At 36.1% G+C, this 21,567-nt stretch overlaps 1 protein-coding gene across 5 annotated transcripts in view; it reads right to left on the reverse strand.

Annotated features, from left to right (window-relative positions):
• The window catches only part of PPP1R42 (protein phosphatase 1 regulatory subunit 42), a 43,912-nt gene that overhangs the window by 15,835 nt on the left and 6,510 nt on the right, over positions 1 to 21,567 (reverse strand). For 4 of the 5 annotated variants that reach the window (XM_046641678.1, XM_046641677.1, XM_046641675.1 and 1 more), the window contains exons 3-6: positions 20,081 to 20,247; positions 19,226 to 19,364; positions 17,356 to 17,472; positions 907 to 1,024 (exon numbers count right to left, since the gene is read on the reverse strand). In XM_046641678.1, coding sequence (XP_046497634.1) covers positions 907 to 1,024; positions 17,356 to 17,472; positions 19,226 to 19,364; positions 20,081 to 20,247 — 541 coding nt within the window. The remainder of the gene's footprint in view (positions 1 to 906; positions 1,025 to 17,355; positions 17,473 to 19,225; positions 19,365 to 20,080; positions 20,248 to 21,567) is intronic. The other variant, XM_046641679.1, reaches the window with a different exon arrangement.

Here is a 21,567-nt window from a genome sequence, read left to right on the forward strand (position 1 = left end):
TTGGGGCGGGTGCATAGCAGAATGATCTGTAGAGCTTTTTAAAAATATACATGACTGTTCTCCCTGTGTATTCTCTGTTCCCTACCCTTGGCTGGTGGGGTAAAATCGGGGCAGGGTGTGACCTTCACATGAGTATTTTGAAAAATCACCTTGAATTTTTCTGGTATGCCCTCTGTCCACCCCTCTCTCCTCTAAGAGAACCACTGCACTAGCATTATGATTAATCAAGGTTTACTACAGTTATGAGCTTTGAAATGGTTTTTATACCTAAGTACAGCATGTCACAGAAGTTCTGATACAGTAAATTCTCTTACAAATCTCCTTTGTGAGAGGGCAGTGCCTGTCTCTGATGCTGTGTACCTTGGTCTCTATTGAAGTGCTTTGCTCCATTTCCCCCAGCTTAGTGCATATTCAGGAATGTTATTATTTGTAAGGTCTCAGAAAGGGACTCCCCATCCTGCTCTCCTTTCAAATTAAAGGGACTCCTATATGTTCTTAGGGTACCATTAGTGTCAAGCAATGAAAACCTTGATCAATTTTATCTACAGAACCAAGAGGGTAAAGAGCCTCTCGGGATCTTCAGAGGATTTGTGCCAGTGAAAGTTTGGCAAAAGGTCACCAAATTCTATGTGTTTATGACTAACCATTTTTGTTGGTAACAGCTACATTTTCTTTTTAGAGAATTATCTGGTGCCTTAATTAATTATTTTTGCACAGCAAATTTTTTCATGCTTTATTTCTGTTTTAACTTTTGCTCTTATTCAAAAATATCCAATTTGAAGTTGACCATTTTCATAGATCCAGATGTCATATTTATATGTCTGAAGGCTTGCTAATAAATTAACTAAAAAGTTAACCAAGTCTCTTTCTCTAAGAAAATTATATTAAAATAATGTAAATGTGTACCCAGTGATTTGGACACCAATATCAGTCTGTCTCTGTATTTTGGTCTGAGACAAACAGGATTTCCATTTAGATCCATTTTCCACAGCTTTATCAACTTGTTCAGTAAAAACTCCAGATCCTATAATTAGAGAAGAAAAAGCATAAGTATTTCATAATTATCAATATTTCTTTCATGTCATTTAACTGTTTTTAAAGGTAATTACTGCTTTTCATGGAGTTCTAGCTCAGTGCCAGGTACTTAGAAAGTGTACAATAAATATTTTTTGGATAAAATAGTCTATACTGGTAATAGACGGAGTTAAAGAGGCAAAAAGTGAGGTCCTGAGTTGGGGGCCACAGAACAGTTCTTTGTCACACTTCCTTAAATGGAGCCAACCTGCAGCTCAGAAAACACTTTTACCCCTCTGGCTGCTTCATGCTGCAGACGATGCCCTATTTTTAGTGAACTTTATGGAAGTTTACAGATTAAGGCAATTAAGGAGTAGTAAGTAATCAGTCCATTGGCAGTGCAAGAAATATATAGTTGCTTTTTATTTTATAAAGAAGGCATATTCATTTTAGAAATCTGTGAAAAAAATCAAAGGGGAAAATAGAAGGAGAAAAAAAATCACTTGCATGCTTATCACCCAAAGATCACATTTTTAAATATGTTAATATATATCCTCCTTGTCTTCTTTTTTGAGCATAAGGATTTCTTTTTTAGTTGTCATTCGTACTGTGGGTACAATTTTGTTTTATGTATACCATAAACATTTGCATGTTTTTATAGCTTACAAGAAAATCAGCTAATTGATATTTCAAGGAATATTTAAGTTATTCCATGGTCTACAATACAAATGAATGTGAGAAAAACATAGTAATGGCGTTTAAGAACCAGCTGTCTCAGTTTTCCATCTTCATCTCCTCTTTCTCCCTATTTGGGTTTCTTTTTCCATCCGGTGTCACTATCTTTTTCTCTAATGCCTGTCTTTCTGTCATTCCTTTCCTTGCTTTTTCCCCCTCCTCATTTTTAAAATATGTATATTTTAATTCTGCTATTTAATGGAAGTGAAATATACTTTAAGTATTTATTATATATGTCTCCAAAGTTCTGTTTTTTATTTTAAAAATTAGATAAATTTAATCTGTAAAGAATTACTCAAAACAAGTAATGCAAAAACTCTTTTTCTACTCTGTAGCCTTCAATTGATTTTTAAGAATTCAATGGCTATAGGTAAGAAAGAAAGAACGGATGAGGCTGGCCCCGTGGTGTAGTGGTTAAATTTGTGTGCTCTGCTTCGGCAGCTGGGGATTCATGGGTTCAGACCTGGGCGCAGACCTGCATACTGCTCATCAAGCCATGCTGTGGCGGTATCCTACAAATAAAATAGAGGAAGATTGGCAGCAGATGTTAGCTCAGGGCCAATCTTCCTCACCAAAAAAAAATTTTAAAAAACCCAAAGGAAAAATACCTTCAGTAGGGCAAAAGCATTCTTTTAAAGCAGATGTTTTGCTGCTAATAGTAATAAATGCTGATAACTAATTCTGTGGAGAGCTTTCTGGTTTGCAGAGCACTGCCATGTATGTGACCTTGTACATATCTAGGGGGATTGCTATTCTTTAGAATATGGGGGTGAGGATTACAAAATTAACAAAAGTTCCAGAGGAGAGCAGCAGGCAAATTCCTATATTTCTTACATTTGTTTTCCTCAAGCCAAGACCAAAATTATCATAGGGTATAAGGGAAAATTAGGAAATAAGTTATAGATTAAATCATACATGTTCTTAATTGCAAAGCTGAAATCACTTGACAGTGCATTGCCTGATACTTTTATTCCCTGTATCATTTCCTCATCTTCAAAGCTTGATGCCTACCTTTCAGTCTTGTATATCTATTTAACCTATTTGTACTTTCTATCTTATTCTTTCCTCAATCCATGTTTACTGTTGCTTAGATAGTTCATTTTTCCATTTTTAGAAAATTTGTTTATAGTAAGACTGCATTTATTGTTTAGATTTCAGAAAATCATCTTTTTTACCATGAAGCTTTGACAGCAATTCCCTTCTACATATTAAAAGTCCCCACAAAACTCTGTCATATCATGGTGGTAACAAATTTGGAATATCCAGAAATTGCCTGCATCTACCTGAAGATATGCTTTCTTTGGGGAATAATTACGAGGACAGCTGGGTGTCCAGGACCTCCTGCAGAGCACCTGGAGGTCCCTTATCTTCCTGACACCAACGTCTTCCTCCATAAAGTGGTAAAAGTATTTCCAGTTCTGGAAATAATATGCTAGACTCTGAGGTATCCAAATAAACACTTTTATGTGTAAAATATAAGGAATTGTTTAAAAAATATACAGGCAATTCTGAACTTCCTGGCATTGCTGCTTACTGTTTGACCTTAGGCAAGTCTGTGTTCTCGTTTATAAAGTGAGGATAACTAGGATTAGTTGCAGTGGCATATGAAGTGCCTGGAACAAAGCAGGTAAGTAATAAATGTGTTAATTTTCTGCTTCTTTGCCTGCCCTACCACCCCTCAGCTAATTCCCTTTCTCTTAATTTTGATCAACAGAGAACAAAAATTGTTGTAAGGAAGAATAAGCTTCTGACCCACTGACAAGTAGTTGACTGCTTCGAAGAAAGCTCTCTTCAAAACTTGTAACTTCATCCTTCAGTCCTAGGCCCTGGATTATGCCCTCTCCACAGCATTTGTTCAACAGCGCTTGATGTAGCCACAATCATCTTATTTTATGTGAGTGTTTCACTGTGTTTCTCTTAGCCTAAAAAACCTCTAAGGAAGGGATTGTGCACTTCATTTTTGTACAGTGTTGAATATGATGCCCATCATCCAAAAGTTAAAGGAGAATAACAATAACTTTAAATTTATATAGAGTCCTGTAGAGTTTTGTTAATTGTTCTTCACTTGATAAATGACCCTCGACATACTCCCTCCAGTGGATGTTTACTTAAGACTAAACTAATCCTGTGCTGAAATATGATTACCCTTTGGATATGCTCTGGTTGTTCATTGCCTTCCTGTCTTTAATAAAATGCTTTCACTTTCCTGCCCTTCAATAAGTTACTAAAGGGAGCAGACACTTTTCTGGACAGTCTCTGTTTGATAAATGATCATGTCATGCTATCACTTAGAGGAGTGCTGAAAAATACTGAAGAGCCAATTCTATTTCCCATGCAGGGCTGGTGCCTAAGCGCCTTTATGGGCCCCTGCAGCACTGGCTATGCTGTCTTTACAATTAATGGCTACTGATGAACCTGTATTTGACCATCGTGCTCCAATCTTTATCGGAAACGTCTGGCCCAACTGTCTTAGCTAAATCTAAAGACAGCCATTTGTCATCCCCCTGACTGCCTGTCATCATCTGCCTGGGAAAATCTATAATTTTTGGCTTGTTCCTGACTAAACTGTGGAGTGAATAAATTTATCTTTGGGCCACTCTGCTTGTCAGGATCAATATTGAGCAGAGGTTGAATAAATTAGAAACTGGAAAAACATGACAGCCCATAGTGGTTTGTTCGTTTGTGTCTTATAAATCAAATATTTAGTTTATATAAGAGGCAAGCATGTCAGATTTTTTATTTCCACCATTTATTCTGAAGATGCTTTACTTCATGATAAATGGTGATCAGAAAACCAATGAAGTAAATCACTAATATATCTGACTGTCAGATGAACTTTTTAGATCATTTTATTGATTTAGCAAACTTTGCAGACATAAAAACTATAAGCAAAGATTTAATGTTTTTTTTGTTCTTTCACTTTTTCATACAGTTTGTAACCAAGATATTTATTTGATCAATAGTGTCAGCATGCTATATAATGTTGGCACTAGTGAAGTTCATGGCTCATCAAGCTACTTGCAGAAATGCACAAGTTTTATTGTAAATGGTCATTAAAGTGTTTAATATTTATTAAATATCCCTGCATTGATGCATACCTATTTAAAGGAGTTACAGGAAAAAATGCAAAGAAATGTTAACCAAAAGTAAATATCATTTAAACTAGAGCCTTGTGAGTTAAAGAAAGGAATTTTTAAACTATGGATTATTGTTTGGCCTGAAACCTCTCTCTTCCTCCTCAATGGTTGACTTTGCCACCAATATTATTCTGGAGAACTGGGTCATCCATCCAGAGTTTTCTCAGTTATCTGTCTTTGGTCTTACACTTCCTCCTTCTCATTTTTCTCAACAAAGGAAGAATCCTACCACTTTTCCAAAATTAATCAATTCTCTCGGTCCCATGCCCTCTCCACAGCCCTCCTTCTCTTGGGATCTTCTTTCTCTTGTATTTACATTTCCAATCTCTCCCTCTCCTCTGGCTTTTATCCTGTCTCTTACCTACCATTGCTACACTTCTTGAAACACTCCAGACCAGTGCTTCTCAAATTTTTATCTGCTTAAGAATCACCAAGAGCTCTTGTTTAATTGCACGTTCTGATTTGTTAGGTTAGCTGAGATTTTGCATTTCTGATGCTGATGCTGCTGGTCCTAGGACCACATGTGGAGTTATAAGGGTCTAGGCTACTACCTCTGCTTCCTCAACCACCTGGCACTCCTGCAGCCTGGTGCTTCTGAACAGGCACTGCTAACCTTGTTACTGAGTGGTACATTGCCAACCTCAGTCTCAAATCTTTACCTTACTGACCACTCCCTTTATGGCTTTGTGATTCCACATTCTTACAGCCTCCCTGGATCCTGTATGAATCTCTGACCCCGCAAGTAACAAACCTCTGACCGTAGAAATCCTCAATGTATAAACAGGCTGTTTTCTAAAAGTTGCTTTTGAGAATGGAGAACACACCTCATAAAAACACCTCAGTGCTACACCTGGTAGACTGTAGCCTGAGTCAGCTCATAAAAATAACCCATTTAATTGAGGAAAAGCCTGAAGAATATCTGTGCAGCGACAATGCTGTAAAATCTCCCTGTGAAGCATCACCATGTTTCCCGAGCACTAGAGCTCCCTCTGGGGAACTGGAGCAGGTGTCCCTGTGGCAGACGGTCAGGGGTCAGTTCACTTGCTTCCTTTTCTATAATCAACATTTATTCCTTTCAGACAGTGTTTGGTTTCCTTCTCTGGACCACAGCAGAATGTAAAATCATGGCTAGAAAAACTTCTTTCTCCTGTAACCCACCACCTTCTCCATTTATATTCAGACTCTTTTCAGAAAAAGAATGGTCACATTGATGAAAATAGTAAAACGTCTGTTACACCAACAAAGGGTGGGGGGGGGGGGGGAGTCATCTGTACGTGAGAGGAAGAACCAGATTTTGTGGGAAGCCACGTTGAGCATTTCATGATACACTCTCCTTCCATATCTAGGTGACCTCTTTCACGATGGCTGTTTCATTGACCACTTAACCAATATGCTGAAGACTCCCACATTGTTCTGACCACTGAGTTTTGGTCTCATATATCCAATTGTCTACTTGATATTTTCTCTGGAACATTTCAAAGGCACCTCGAACTCTGCATGACCAAAACTCATGATCTTTTCCCTCTCCCCCAAACCTGACTCTTGAGTTCTCTGTTTTCTATTGTGCAAGGCAGAAGTCAGGGAACCATTTTTGACCTCTGCCTCTTCCACACTCCCTCTTATCTAACTCACCACTAAGTCCCGTTCACTTTATTTCCTAAACAATTCTTCAGTCTGTCTACTCACTTCATTTCCACACCAACCCTATTCAAGTTCCCACCATTTCTCACTTCTTAATTAGCCTGGCCTCTTCCAATCTGTTCTCCACACTGTAGCCATGCTGATCTTTTCAAAATGCTAGTCTATAATTACTTTACACCTAGCTCCCCATTGTTCTTAGGTGGCTCCCCATTGTTATTAGGATAAAGACAAAACTATCATGACCCATGCGGCTCATCTACCCACCAGCCTCTATTTGCACTATGCTGCACCTTCACTCTCTCTTCTTCTCATCTCTCATCTTTGCCATGCTCTCACCTGCCCCAGGGCCTTTGCACATGCCATTCTCTTTACCTGGTAAGCCCTTCTGTTTTCTTAGAGGTCAGCTCAGCAATCCCTTCCTAAGGGAACTAAGACAAATTCTCCTGTTATAGGCTCTCAGAGCCACATACTTCTCCTTTGTAGTACTTGCCACAGGAGCAGTTTTACATTTCTTTTGAGGTGATTATGTGCTTAATATCTCTCTTTCTCTCACTCCCGAGAGCTCTTGGAGGCCAGGGACCCTATCTGTTTTTTGTTCTCTGTTGTCTCCCCCATTATCTAGCAAGCTCTGCCACACGGTAGGTGTTCAGAATGAATGGATAAGAAGAAATGAATGAATGCATCCATGAATGAATGGATCTGAGATTAGAAGGAGGACAGGAATTATAAAGGAGAAATTATATGGAACCGTTTTGAAAATTTGCTGATTAGCGAGGCCGCAGACATGCAAAGAAAGAGGAAAGATAGGATTTATCTTTTCTTCTACATCCTCTTCTATTCCTCCACCACCCTCACCTCTCCCTCCCCCACCCAAGTCTCTGCCCTGAACCAGCTGTGGACGAGGGAATAGAAGAAATGAAGGCAGGGTTAGAGGACCTTGGGGAAAGGAGTCCTTGGCAGCTGTGGGTATGTAGATGTGAGAGGGAAGGGAATGAAATCCTAAACAGCAGGAAGGACAGAAGCCACTTTGCTACCCAGCTTCGTCTAGGTCTGTATCCTGTGCCTCGGCCTCTAATGTAGCCACTCCCCTGTGGCTCTAGGTCTCTTACTAGGCTAGGGCATCGGCATTGTTTAGGAATGTCTATATTTCCCAGTGACTCAGTTCTCTCTTTTCTTTTTCCTTTTCTTACTCCTTCCACAGAGTTCCAGGATTTCAGTTGCCATGATAGTACTTTTCTTTGTTACATGTGTTCCCTTTAATTTTTCTTAAATATCTTTCTTTCTCACTGCTCAAACCAAAATCTTGGTTGGAAGATTCAAAGTTATTTAACAATCCTAAGGGGCCATTATTTTTTCATTTTTATCTTATTTCATGTATTTTCCACAGGTGCATTTGAGGAACCAGTGGCTAGCCATATAAAAGCAGCTGCTCTAAGTGCTAAATACCTTAGGTAATTATAGTAGTTTTATTAGGATTCTCTAATGATGTCCACTTCTTTTTCCCTATGGCACAAAGCTGTCTCTTGCTGAAGACTCTTAGGATGGATGTCAGTGACCTTATGTATAGCACCTTGAGCTTTTTCTCCCGTAGCACAGGGTTTGATGTCAGCAGCTTTTGAGCAACTTCAATCAATGAGCTTAAATGTGAAAAAATTAAAGCCAAAAAAGGTGACTCTGACCCCAGGAATACATACAGAGAACCAAGTTAGTATTCTGATGCTAAACTTCAACGTGTCATTTGACTAAGCCTTCAGAGGATGATATAAATGGACCACAAAAGCACATTTCAGATGAACCCTGGGCAAGTGGGTATTCAGACATCCAAGAAGCTGTGTCTAGGCATTTTTAATTGCTTGTGTCTTCTTGCTGGAAGTAAAAGAACTTGAGATTTCATTCTCACTCCCTGGATATCTTCTCTTTATGGGAGGGAAAAGCAACTTTTGGCGTATCCCAGCCTCTAGAACTTGCTGAATGGTTTATATTCCTTCTCCAGATAGTTAAATTTTTTTTTTTTGGTCCTGTATTCATTCATTCTATAAGCATGTAGTAGGTGCCTACTATGTGCCAGGCACTGGGATGAGCTCTAAGGAATCCTAAAATCAGCAGAAATTCCTTACTCTTAAAGGTTCTCAGTCTAATGGGAGATATCGTGATATATAATAACAGAATTATATTAACCAGTTGTTCCTTACCAACCATTCACTCTTTTTTAAATTAGATTTTTAAAAATCAAAGCAATGTAATCAACACAGTTAAAAAATCAAATAAGACCATAGGGTTTATAACAAAATTTAAAGATTACCTTAGGGCTTTTAATAAAACCATTTGCAACTTCTTCAGCTATTTCTATACATACTTACCTCCACATTGCTAAATAATATTGATTTTTAAATCTTAGATATTTGTCTACTGAATTCCTACTATGGAAGATGATGATTTAATTCTCGTAAGTACTGCTCTGAACCCTTACTACACTTCCTTTCCCCCATCCTGTCAAGAGAGTCATACTAAAATTGTTAATCAGATTAATATTCATTGGCTATTTTATTAAGCTCACTTAAATATTGTGCGAAGCTAAACCACTTAATGCACTATGATTGCTTCTTATTTTAAAAATTGGTTGATTATTTATTTGCTTAGTTTTCTATGTATTTATCACAACGTTAGCCTACGGCAACTTGGGCTGGTAGATGCTTTCCTAGGACTTCCCTTCATTTCAAATTCCCTTCAAATTCATTCTGGGAATTTTCTTGGCCTTTTTCCTGTTACCTAGATCCCATGTCTTCCCTTTTTCTAGTTTTCTCTCCTGTTTAGGTGGAACACATTTTCCAAGAACTGCCTAAGAGCAAGCACTTTGGATATAAATTTTTTGAGAGCTTGCATGATTAAAAATGTTTTATACCTCATACTTGATTGAAAAATTGACTGAGTATATAATTCTAGACTGAGAATACTTTTACCTCAAAATTTTGAAGATATTATTCTGCTGTCTTCCAGATTGAAAAATCTGATAATTCTGACTCCATTTTGATTCCTGATTCTCTGTATTATGATCTTCTTTTCCCCTGTAAAAGGCTTTAGGAGCTCTTTACTCCTGGTGTCCTAAACACTTTTTAAGGATTGACCTGGGTATGGGTAAATTTTTATCCACTGTGCTGGCATTTGGGAGACAGTTTTAATCTGGAAACTCATGTCCTTTGGTTCTGAAAATTTTTCTAATATTATTTTTAAATTAACCTTATTATAATTTACATACAGCTAAATGCATACATTTACATGACCAAACCATTTACATACATAGAACAACCACGATAATCAAGACAGAATGTTTCATCATCTCAAAAAATTCATTCATGGACCTTTCTAGTCAACCTCTTCTTATTCCCATCAAGCAATCCCATTGATTTGCCCTTACTTTATACATTGGTTTTTACTTTTCAAGAGTGCCATAAAAATGGAGTCATACGGTATGTACTCTTTTTTATCTGGCTTATTTTGCTCAGTATAATATTTTTTAATTTGTCCATGTTGTGTTGTGCATCAGTAGTTCATTAGTTTTTATTGCTCAGTGATATTCCATTGTGTGAAATACATTTTGTTTATCCATTCCTCATTTGAGGGAAACTTAGTTGTTTCCAAAATTACAAATAAAGTTACTGTAAAGATTTGCATATAGGTATTTGTGTGAACATAGGTTTTCATTTCACTTAGGTAAATACCTAAGAATGGGATTGCTGAGTCATATGGTAAGTGCATATTTAACTGTATAAGGAACTGTCAAACCGTTTTCCAAAGAGGTCACACTGTTTTACATTTTCTTCATCAGTGAACCCATCTGGGTTTGGAGTTTTCTTCGTGGAGTTTTTATTTATAAATATGATTTAATAGATATAAAGCTATTTAGATTTTCTATTTATTCTTATGTCAGTTTTGGTAAATTGTGTCTTTCAAGGAATTTATCTGTTTATCTAAGCTGTCAACTTTATTGGCATAAAGTTCTTCACAACATTTCTTCATTATCCTTTAATGATATCTTTTTCATTTCTGATATTATTAATTTGCGTCTTCTTTCTTTGTTTTCTTGGTCAGTCTACCTAGAATTTATTACTTTTATTTATATTTATAAAGAATCAACTTTTGGTTTCATTGATTTTTCTGTAGTGGTTGTCTATATTTCTATTTCATTGATTTCTGCTGTTATCTTTATTTCCTTCCTTCCACTTATTTTCAATTTAATTTGCATTTATTTTTCTTTCTTCTTGAGGTGAAAGCTTAGATAACTTTTCTTCTTTTCTAATAAAAGCTTTTAAAGCTATAAATTTCCCTCTAAGCACTGTTACTGCGTCCCAAAAATTTTCAAATGTTTTCATTTTCATTTAGTTCAAATATTTTATATTTACCCTATACTTACCATTTTTAATACTCTTCATTCCTTAGTGTAGATAAAAGTTTCCAGCTGATATCATCTTTCCTTCACCTTGAAGAACTTCCTTTAATATTTTTTTTGTAGTGCTGGTCTCCAGGGGACAAATTCTTTCAAGTTAAGTTTATCTGAAAACGATCTTTATTTTGCCTTCATTTTTTTAAAGTATAGTTTCACTGGATACATAATACCAAGTTGACATGTTTTTCTTTTTTCTTTTAACACTTTAAAAGTTATTTCATTGTCTTCTGGCTTGCACTGCTTTTGACGAGAAGTCTGTGAGAATTCTTATCTTTCTATATGCATAATGTCTTTTTCTCTAGTTGCTTTTAAGATATTATGATCGTTGATTTTCAGCATTTTTTTTTTTTATGGTGCACCTTAGTGTAATTTTCTTTGTGATTTTTTTGTTTGGGTTTTATTGAACTTCATGGATGTGTGGGTTTATAATTTTCATGAAATATGGGAATTTTGGGCCACTATATTTTTGTTATTTATTTTATCTTTTAACAGCTTTATTGACATGTTATTCACATACCATAAATTCACACATTAAAGCGTACTATTCAATGATTTTTAGTATATTCACAGAGTTGTGCAATCATCACCACAATGAATTTTAGAATATTTTCATTACCCCCATAAGAAACCCTGTACCCATTAACATCACTTCTTATCTTCCCCCCATCCCTTAGCCCTAGGCAATCAATAATCTATTTCTATTTCTATAGATTTATCTATTCTGGACTTTTCATATAAATGAAATCTTATAATACTTGGTCTTTTGTGATTGGCTTTTTTCACTTTGTGTAATGTTTTCATAGTTTATCCATGTTGTAATATGAATCAGTCCTTCACTCATTTTTATTGCCAAATAATATCCCATATGTATAGACATACCCATTCTTTTATCCAACCATTGGTTGATGGACATTTGAATTGTTTCTACTTTTTGGCTATTATGAATAATGTTGCTGTGAACATTCATGTACAAGTTTTTATGTGGACATAGATTTTCGTTTCTCTTAGTGTATACCTAGGAGTGGAATTTTATGTCATATGGTAATTCTGTATTTAAAATTTTGAGGGACTGCCTGTTTTTGAAAGCAGCTGTACCATTTACATTCCCCTCAGAAAGTATAAGGGTTCTAATTTCTCCATATCATTGCCAACACTTGTTATTATCTGTCTTTTTAATTATAGCTATCTCATTGGGTGTGAAGTGGTATTTAATTGTGGTTTTGATTTGCATTTCCCTAATGACTAATGCTGTTGAGTATCTTTTCATGGGCATATTGGCCACTTGCATATCTTCTTTGTAGAAATGTCTATTCAAGTACTTTGCCCATTTATAGATTGGATTGTTTGCCTTTCTGTTGTTGAGTTGCAAGAGTTCTTTATATAGTCTGGATACAAGTCTATTATCAGATATAGGATTTACAAATATTTTTTCCCAGTCTGTGGTTTGTCTTTTTCACTTTCTTAATGGTATTCTTTGAAGCACAAAAGTTTTTAATTTGGTTGAAGCCTAATTTGTCTTTTTTTTTTTTTTGCTTATGCTTTTGGTGTCATATCTAAGAAGGCTTTGCCTAATTCAGGGTCATAAAGATTTATCCCTATGTTTTCCTGTAAGAGTTTTATAGTTTTATCTCTTACATTTAAGTCTCTGATCCATTTTGTATTGATTTTTGTTTGTGTTATAAAGAAGGGATCCAACTTGATTCTTTTGCATGGAGCTATCCAAATATCTCAGCACCATTTGTTGAAAAAACTGTTCTTTCCCCATTGGATTATCTTAGCACCCTTGTCAAAAATCAGTTGACCGTAAATGTGAAGGTTTATTTCTGGATTCCCAGTCTCATTCCATTGATCTGTATAATTATACTTATGACAGTGCCACACTGTCTTGGTTACGGTAGATTTGTGGTAAGTTTTGAAATAGGAAAGTGTGAGTCCTCCAACTTTGTTCCTTTTCAAGAATGTTTTGACTACTCTGGGTACCTTGAGGCCACTATTTCTTCAAAAATATTTTCTTCCCCTGTCTTAGTTCGGGCTGTTATCACAGAATATCAGAGTCTGGGTGGTTAAACAACAAACATTTATTTCTCACAGTTCTGGAAGCTGGGAAGTCCAAGATCAAAGTGCGGACAGATACCATGATCTGGTGAGAGCACTCTCCCTGGTTTGCAAATGCCTGTCTTCTCATGGTATCCTTCCATGGCTAAGAGAGAGAGCTCTAGTCTCTTTCTCTCCTTATAAGGACTCCAATCCCATTCATGAGGGATCCACCCTGGTGACCTAATTATCTCCCAAAGGCCCCACCTCCAAATACCATCACATTGGAGATTAGGCTTCAACCTATGAATTTTGGAGGGACCCAAATGTTCAGTCCTTAGCATTGCTCCTACTCCTCCTAGGACTCCCTTTACATACGTCTTTGAATGCTTGTGGTATCCCATAAGCCATTGAGGCTCCGCTCATTATTTTGTAGTGTTTTTTCTTTCTGTACCTCAGTTTCTTTCCTTTTTTTTTTTTTTTGAGGAAGATTAGCCCTGAGCTAACTACTGCCAGTCCTCCTCTTTTTGCTGAGGAAGCCTGGCCCTGAGCTAACATCTGTGCCCATCTTCCTCTACTTTATATGTGGGATGCCTACCATAGCATGGCGTGCCAAGTGGTGCCATGTCTGCGCCTGGGATCCATACCGGCCAACCCCGGGCCACTGAGAAGCGGAACATGCGAACTTAAGCACTGCACCACTGGGCCGGCCCCTGTACCTCAGTTTCTATAGTTCTCATGCTATGTCTTTAAGTTCACTGATCTTTTCTTCTATAGTGTCTAATCTACTTTTAATTCCATCCAGTTAGTTTTTCATTTTAGATATTTTTCAGCTTCAGAAGTGACTTTTTTTCATATCTTCCATTTTTCTTCTGTTTGTGTTCATGCTTTCTTTAAATTCCAGAGCATATTTGTAATAGCTTTTTAAAAGTTCTGTCTTCTAACTCCATCCTCCATGTCATTTCTGGATGTTTTTTCTCGATTAACTTTTCTCCAGTTATGATTTACATTTTCATGGTTCTTGTTTGCTGTACCCCTCCCTGCATTGTGGCCTGGAAGGTGCCTGCAGGCAGAAAGCTGGGATAAATAGAGAGCTCATCTTGTTTGTTTTCCTTCTCTTATGGACCACAGTCCTGTCCAATGTCTGAAAAAGTTGTTTCACATATTTTGTTTAGTTTTCTTTTCTTTTTTGTGGGAGAATGCTTCTTGTCATGCATGGTTAATACATCATGACCCATTATATTATTTTTAAATATAATTTTATTTTCCTCTTCTTTTTCTTGTTCTCTGATACTTATACTCTTATTAGTCATATATTGGATCTCCTGAATTAATTCTCTATGTTTCTTTTTTGCTTGCTTATTTTTCATTCTTTCTCTTTTTTTTCTTTCTGGGAGACTTGCCTAATTTTATCATTTAAGCTTTATATTGAATATTTAATTTCTCCTATTTTAAATTTCTAAGTGCTTTCATTCACTTAATGTTCCTTTTAAAAAAAAAGAGAATCTTTTATTTCAAGGATATAAAATCCTTTTTTATTTCTCTTAAGAAGTTAATTATAGTGGGCTTGTTTTTTTTAGTTTTTATTTTTCTACTTCCATCTTATTTGTTTCTTTAGAGTTCTTTTTGTTTCTTTCTCTCTTGGACTTTAGAGGCTGCATTTAGATGTCTATAATCTTGAGCTACCTATTCATTCATGAAAGTGAATGAGAGCTCTTTGTGTGAGAGACAGGCTTCTTGACTGGTTGGTTTCACTGTAGGGCAATTGGACATGCTGCTGGCATTTTCCCTCTGGAACCCTTAAATGTCAGAATGGGGAGATGTTTTCTCTTGGGCTGGTCAGCATAAAGGTCATTTCCTCAGAGGCCTTTCTTGATAACCTTATCTAAAATATCCACTGACCCCTTTTCTACTACATCATCCTTCTTAATTCCTTCATAGCACTTTTCACAATCTTCTCTGCTTATTTATTTTCTGACTATTCCCTCCCTTGTCTCACTGTAACGTAAGCTCCTTGAGGGTAGAGACCTGTCTGTCTTATTTATCATGGTATCCCCTGTGCCTAGAATGTATTTCTCCAAAGGGCCAAGAACAGTGCCTGGCACACAGAATATAATAAATATTTTTGAAGAGATTAACTTGATGCGAGGTTCAGGAAAAGCTACACAGGAGGCGATATTGAACTCAGTCTTAAAAAATAAGGGTTTGGTTTAATTAGGCACTAATCATTAGATTGAATAATAAGCAGTAATGAAGGACTTTATTTTGGTTATACATTTATCCTGGTTATGCATTATTAACATGGCCTAAGAATAATCACTGTGGGCAAAATAGCTTGGTCTTAATGTCATTCCAAAGAACTTCCTTTGGGATCATTTGGAGGCTAGCATTTTTATCTGATCAAACTCTTCTTTTCTGTTCAGAGTTAAAGGCATAAAAGAGTAAGACTTAAAAGTACTGACAGAGGGTATTATGCTGAGTGAGATAAGTCAGAGGGAGAAAGTCAGATACCGTATGATCTCAATCATAAGTAGAAGATAAAAACAATGACAAAAAAACACATAGCATTGGAGATTGGATTGGTGGTTACCATAGGGGAAGGAGGGGGGCAAAAGGGGTGATTAGGCTCACATGTGAGGGGATGGACTATAATTAGGTTTTGGGTGGTGAACATGATGTAATGTACACAGAATTCGAAATATGATGTACATCCGAAAATAATAAAAAAATTTAAAAAAATTTAAAAAGTACTGACAGTAACTGAAGTGAATTGTGGCAATTATGATAATTAATAACCAACTAGATCTTTCAAGATATATTCATATATTCATCACTTATTACTGAACATTTATCGTGCTTAGAATCTGGGCTTGCAAAACATTTAGGTAAAGTACTTATCCTGCACTTAAGATTGATACCAATTTGGGAGACTGGAATTCTCCATCATTCTCTCCACAGGAAAGGTGAGCTTCTGTGCTTGGCCACTCTGTTCCCATTTCCCATGGAGTGAATGTGGAACACATTCCAGGTCTTCTCTACTTAATCAAGACCTACACTCTACTCTCTGTCACTTTGAATAGGATCATATGTACAGTATATCTGATGTAAGACTACCCATCTATTACAAAATCATTTGACAGTATTGATACAGATCCTGCAAAATCATAGGAAAACTAAGTAATTCTTATGAATACAAAATGCTCAATGGAAAAAATCTAGAGGAGTACTCTAAAATTTAAAATATTTTTGAATGCAGAATTTATCCCATGATCTCGTTATATCCTTCACATTTTAAGTTGAGACAACTAATTGAGTCATGCTTTCTTATTGGTCTTTTTATTTTATACATCCATCCTGGTTGTTCAGTGGCATTTTGGATATTTTGAGGAATTCATTGGTAGTAGAATACATATAATATTTATTTTCATGATTATCTACTGCTTACAGTACTTATGGGATGAGCCAGGTAATAGATCTGAATTTGGAAACAAGGCCAGGGGTAACTTTTTTAGGTCAGCAGATAGCTGTCTGGAAGTAGTTTTGAAAACAAGAGCTCTGTTTATGGGACAAAGGAGCTCATTCTTCCTCCAATGGTCCCAGGTAGACAAATTATACTACAGCCCACCCCACTGCCAAACCAGAAACTGTGAGGTCATGGCAGTGGCTCAGCTCATGGGTGACTATTTCCAGGAAGCCTTCCCCAGCCCCAGGCTGAGTTTGTGCTACCAAAATACCTATGAAAACAGAATCACACTGTAGTCTCGTTACTTGTTGGCCATGGGTTTTTTGAGCCCCAGGACTGTATTCTTCCTTCCTCTGTGCTACACAGTGTATTACAGTGCCTGACAAATATGTAGGTGTCCAATATATGCTTGAATGAATGAATATGGCATGATATGACATAACATGACATGAATATAGCTATGGCAGATTAGAATAAGTTCAAAATCCAGGTGCTTCCCCAAGGAGGAGTAGCCAGGAAAGAGTTTGGGTCTAGTCACTAGAAGCTCTTTCATTGGGAGATCAGAGTTAAGGGACAAGAAATCTAGTCTCCAGAGGGAACCATTTGATAGAAAAATAATGTAGAGAGGAAAAAGCATATACTTCCTTCTCAGAGAAACTTTTTTCTGTTGGTAAGGGATGCAGGCGTTGGGGTATGAAAGAGAAAACCAGGTAAGAGGGCAGAATTATGCAAATAAATACATTAAGAAGTAGAGATTCATAAGCTAGTTATAGAACAAATCCAGAACAGTTTTTAAAGTAATACATTTTATAGCTATTTAGAGAAATAAGTATTTTTCAATCACAGTTTCATGTAAATATTTTTAAATCAATTTTTCTTTATGCTACCTTCACATGCAGAACTTGGTTGTTAACTGCTATAAGCTGATTAAGATTCTCCAGTATTTCTAAGTCTCTGATGTCATCAATGTTATTATTGCTGATATTCAATGTAGAGAGGGATTTCTGTAAGAAAAATAACTAAATTACCATTAGTAAATAGTCTAATTAAATACTATATATAGGAACCAGAAATCCTAATCCGTGAAAAATTTAAAATTTATCAGTTCAGGCTGTTTTGCTCTTAAACAATAAAAATAAAATAAATTAGGCAAGAAAATAAAAAGCCAAGGAGATTTTGTTTCTATGTCAGGTGAAACTTTTAGAATTATCATAATTGTGATATAACTTACTATTTTTTTCACAAGTTCAATTTTCCTCTTTCAGTATATAAGAGGAATTTGTAGAAAAAAGAAACCCAGAATCAAGCAAAGAAAGAAAACATGAAAGAAAAGAAAGAAAAAAGATGCCTCAATAAACAAATGATAACATAATGTAGAAAAAATGCTTATTTCAGTTTAAGCAAATTATCATTTTGTGTTAAATGGCACTAAGATTTGTATTTACATAGGAAGAAATAGTTTTTCTGGTTGTTTTTCTAAATAGGAAACATTGAGAATGAAAGAATATCTGGTTTTTATTTTTATCTCTCTCTATATAGTTTTCTCTTGACAATCTATATGTTCAGAAGGCACTTAAAAATAATAATTAGTAATTAACAAGTTCAGCATCAGCTGTTAACGAGGACATAAACATACAACAGAGCAACACTAAATCAAAACCATCTTAAAATCTAAGGCCCAGGAATCTCTACCAAGATGGAGTCTACCCACTGAGGCATCCACACACGGCTAACCTCTAGAGAAGATACTTCCTGGTGTTTTTTAAGACTTGAAATACAGCTAAAAAAATTATGCCTTATATTTAGAATTTCAGAATCTGCTTGAATGTATGTAAAAATTAAACAAGCAAGAATATCTTCTGTGGCATTTTGTAATAAAAATAGCTATCCCCACAGTGGGGTCAGTCTTCTTGGATCAGTTGAGGTTGAGCTGAGACACAGGTGATTCTGGGGTGGGGGTTGGACAGAAACCAGGTCACTTCTTTCTTTTCCAATTTAAAGCACTACCCCTCAATTGTTATACATTTGGTTCAAAAACCTTCTACTGCCCTCTGTTTCTGGGCCCTCTAAAATAAAACCAATGAAATTTGTAAATACAACAAACATGTTATACCCCTTACCCCAGAACTGAAAGTAGTGTATCCTAACAAAGCCCATTTTGAGGATTAGCAAAAGCCTCTGTGGCACCCTCTGGCTTCTCAGTTCATTATGATACTTCCATGTGACCAGTTGTCAGGTGACAACTGGAGCATCAAATCCTGTGCTCCCAGATCTACCTGCTTCTGATGAGGCAGAGCCTTATGTAAATGCACTCTACAATCAAGTCAGAATCCAGCGAGAAAACGACTTATCATTGTAATGATTCTCTAGGTGGTTTAAAATTTGCCAAATAATTGTGCACCTCTTTCCTTAGGCGTTTTCCTAAAATTTTAAACTTTGAGTCATGGTAATCACCAAGGTCCAAATTATGAATGAATACATCTGTATTAGAACTTCATACTTTACAAACCTTTTCACATCCTTCTTTTGATCCTTCCAGTTACCCTTGAGGCAGGCATAATAATTATCCCCACTTTATAGCTGCTGAGTCTCTGAGAAAGTATGTAGGGAAAATTAGTTTTAGCTCTCCCATAAACTCTCAACTGGTAATGTAAATATGCAGAGTATGTACAGTTTTCAAATATACTTTCACCACTTTCCTGTTCCATTATAACTGTTAATCACTATATTTGTTAGAATACTCAAATGTGGCCTTACTGCCAGAGAATGAAGAGTTCTTGGATCAAATAGAAGCTTTTCTCCAAGGGGAAGCCTCTGACTCTCAACATGAAGCTCTCTCAGTCCTTCTAATCCTTCTAAACCTTCTATGACAGCAATGTAATTGCCTCCCAGATACCTGCAAAATATGAAACATAATTTTATTTTATTTTTTGAGAGGATTTCTTTCTTTCTTTCTTTCTTTCTTTTTGAGGGAGATTAGCCCTGACCTAACATCTGCCACCAATCCTCCTCTTTTTGCTGAGGAAGACCAGCCCTGAGCTAACAGCTGTGCCCATCTTCCTCTACTTTATGTGGGACACATGCCACAGCATGGCCTGACAAGCGGTGGGTAGGTCCACACCTGGGATTCGAACCAGCAAACCTGGGACTGTTGATGTGGAGCATGCGAACTTAACCGCTGTACCACCAGGCAGCTGGCCTCAGTAAATGTCTTTTTACAATCAAATCTACATCAACATTATCAATTCTATGACCTTGCTCTTTTGAGATGTGTGATTCTGAAAGGCACAGAACTCATTTGGGTTCCATGGAAACTTCTTTCATCAGTTGAGCCTACAAAAAGATATTTTAGGTATCCCTATAAGCCCTTAAGACAACTCATCTTCCTGCAAAAGAAAAGTATATCAGGCTTAATAAAATCAAATTGTTAGGTATTACATTTGAAACAATTTAGAGAATTGAGAACAATTTAGAGAATAACAATTTAGAGAAAAGAGAATAAAAATTGAGGGCTGTTCCACAAAACGGCAGATAATGGAAAAATATGTGCATGCAAAAATATTACTGTAATGATGACAAACAATTATATTACTTAAAAATAAAAGCACTTACAGTTTTTCCAGTTTCCTTAATGACCTGAGGTTTTCTATACATGAAATACAGTTGTTTTGTAGGTACAGGTGAGTCAGATTTGTGGCATAATTCAAGTTAGTGATTTGACTAATACGATTATCATACAAATATAAAACACTGAGATTTTTGCAAAGAGAGAAGTCTTCCTAAAAAGAAAGGAAAAACAGGTCATATTTAATTTCTCCTGAGAACTTAGACGTTTGTTTTAAGAAAGTTTTTCACTTAATCATTCTGCAAATTTCCCTAAGGTTAATATAAAAGAACAGTATTTTTCTGTTCTTAGCACAGTTAAAACAAGACTGGAATGATTAAAAAATTAGTTCTAGGTTTTAGTATTCTGTAACTATATCAATAAAATTGTATTTGTTAAGGACGATTTTCCCAGTGCAAGCAATTTTCCTTGGAAGCAATTAGGCTCCTTTGAAAGTCAAAGCATTTAACAAATTATTGTTCCAATATTATAAATCAGGGCTTACTGTTTCTGTAGAATAGTACTGAAAATTGGAAGTCATCTAGGTTTTCAAGAACAGTGGATTAATAAAGAAACTATGATTATGCTATTGAAGGGAATACCATATACCTATAAACATCCTTTAGTTTCTTTAGTAATATCTTGTAGGTCTCATAATAAAATGAAAACAGTACATTCAATATGACCCACTATTGTAAAATTATATGAATACATGCCTAGAAAAAAGACTGGTAGGATATCACCGAAATGTTAATAGTGGTTTTCTCTGCATGGTAGGATTACAAGTCAATTTCTTTTTTTGTGTGTGTGTTTTATACAAATGAACATCAATTACTTTTGAGATAAAATAATTAAAGGTATTTTTAAAAAACTGTCATTTCCTGTGTAGTGGTAGAGTGGGCCTAGAGTAAGTATAGGTAAAAGAGTAAAGTTCTGCTCAAAAATATCTTGACCTTCATTAAGTGAACAAGATATTTTAAAAAACAACCACATTTTGGGGACTTCAAGTTTACAAGTTATTCTTATCTTAGTATGAATTACTTTAACCAGTTTGCTTTCCTCCTAACAAAAGTCATCCACACTGAAGGAGCACTGATTGTGAGGGGACAAAACAACGTTAAATGGAGGCTCTCTGGACAAAGCAGTCTGTATGTGGTATGATGAGGTAGAGAGCTTGGGGCAACAAAGTAGAAACAGGAGGTTCCGGCAGTTGGACTCATGGGGAGAAGGATCACCAGGAAACTGAAAGGGGTATAGAATGAGAGCTAGGTAGGGTCTCTGCAAAAAAAACCTGATTGTCTTAACTGACAATTTTGCCTGGGGCTTTGGTGTTTTTTCATTCATTCATTCAATAAATATTTATTAAGCACTTAATATGAGTCAGGCACAGTATTGGATGGGGGATTTAGAATGATGCAAACAAAATAGACATGATCCCTGCCCTCATGGAGCTTATTTGTTTCCAAGAAAATTTCTCTCATCTTAGTCTTTAGCA

Source organism: Equus quagga, chromosome 16 (assembly GCF_021613505.1).
Source record: "Equus quagga isolate Etosha38 chromosome 16, UCLA_HA_Equagga_1.0, whole genome shotgun sequence".
Lineage (NCBI taxonomy): Eukaryota > Metazoa > Chordata > Mammalia > Perissodactyla > Equidae > Equus > Equus quagga.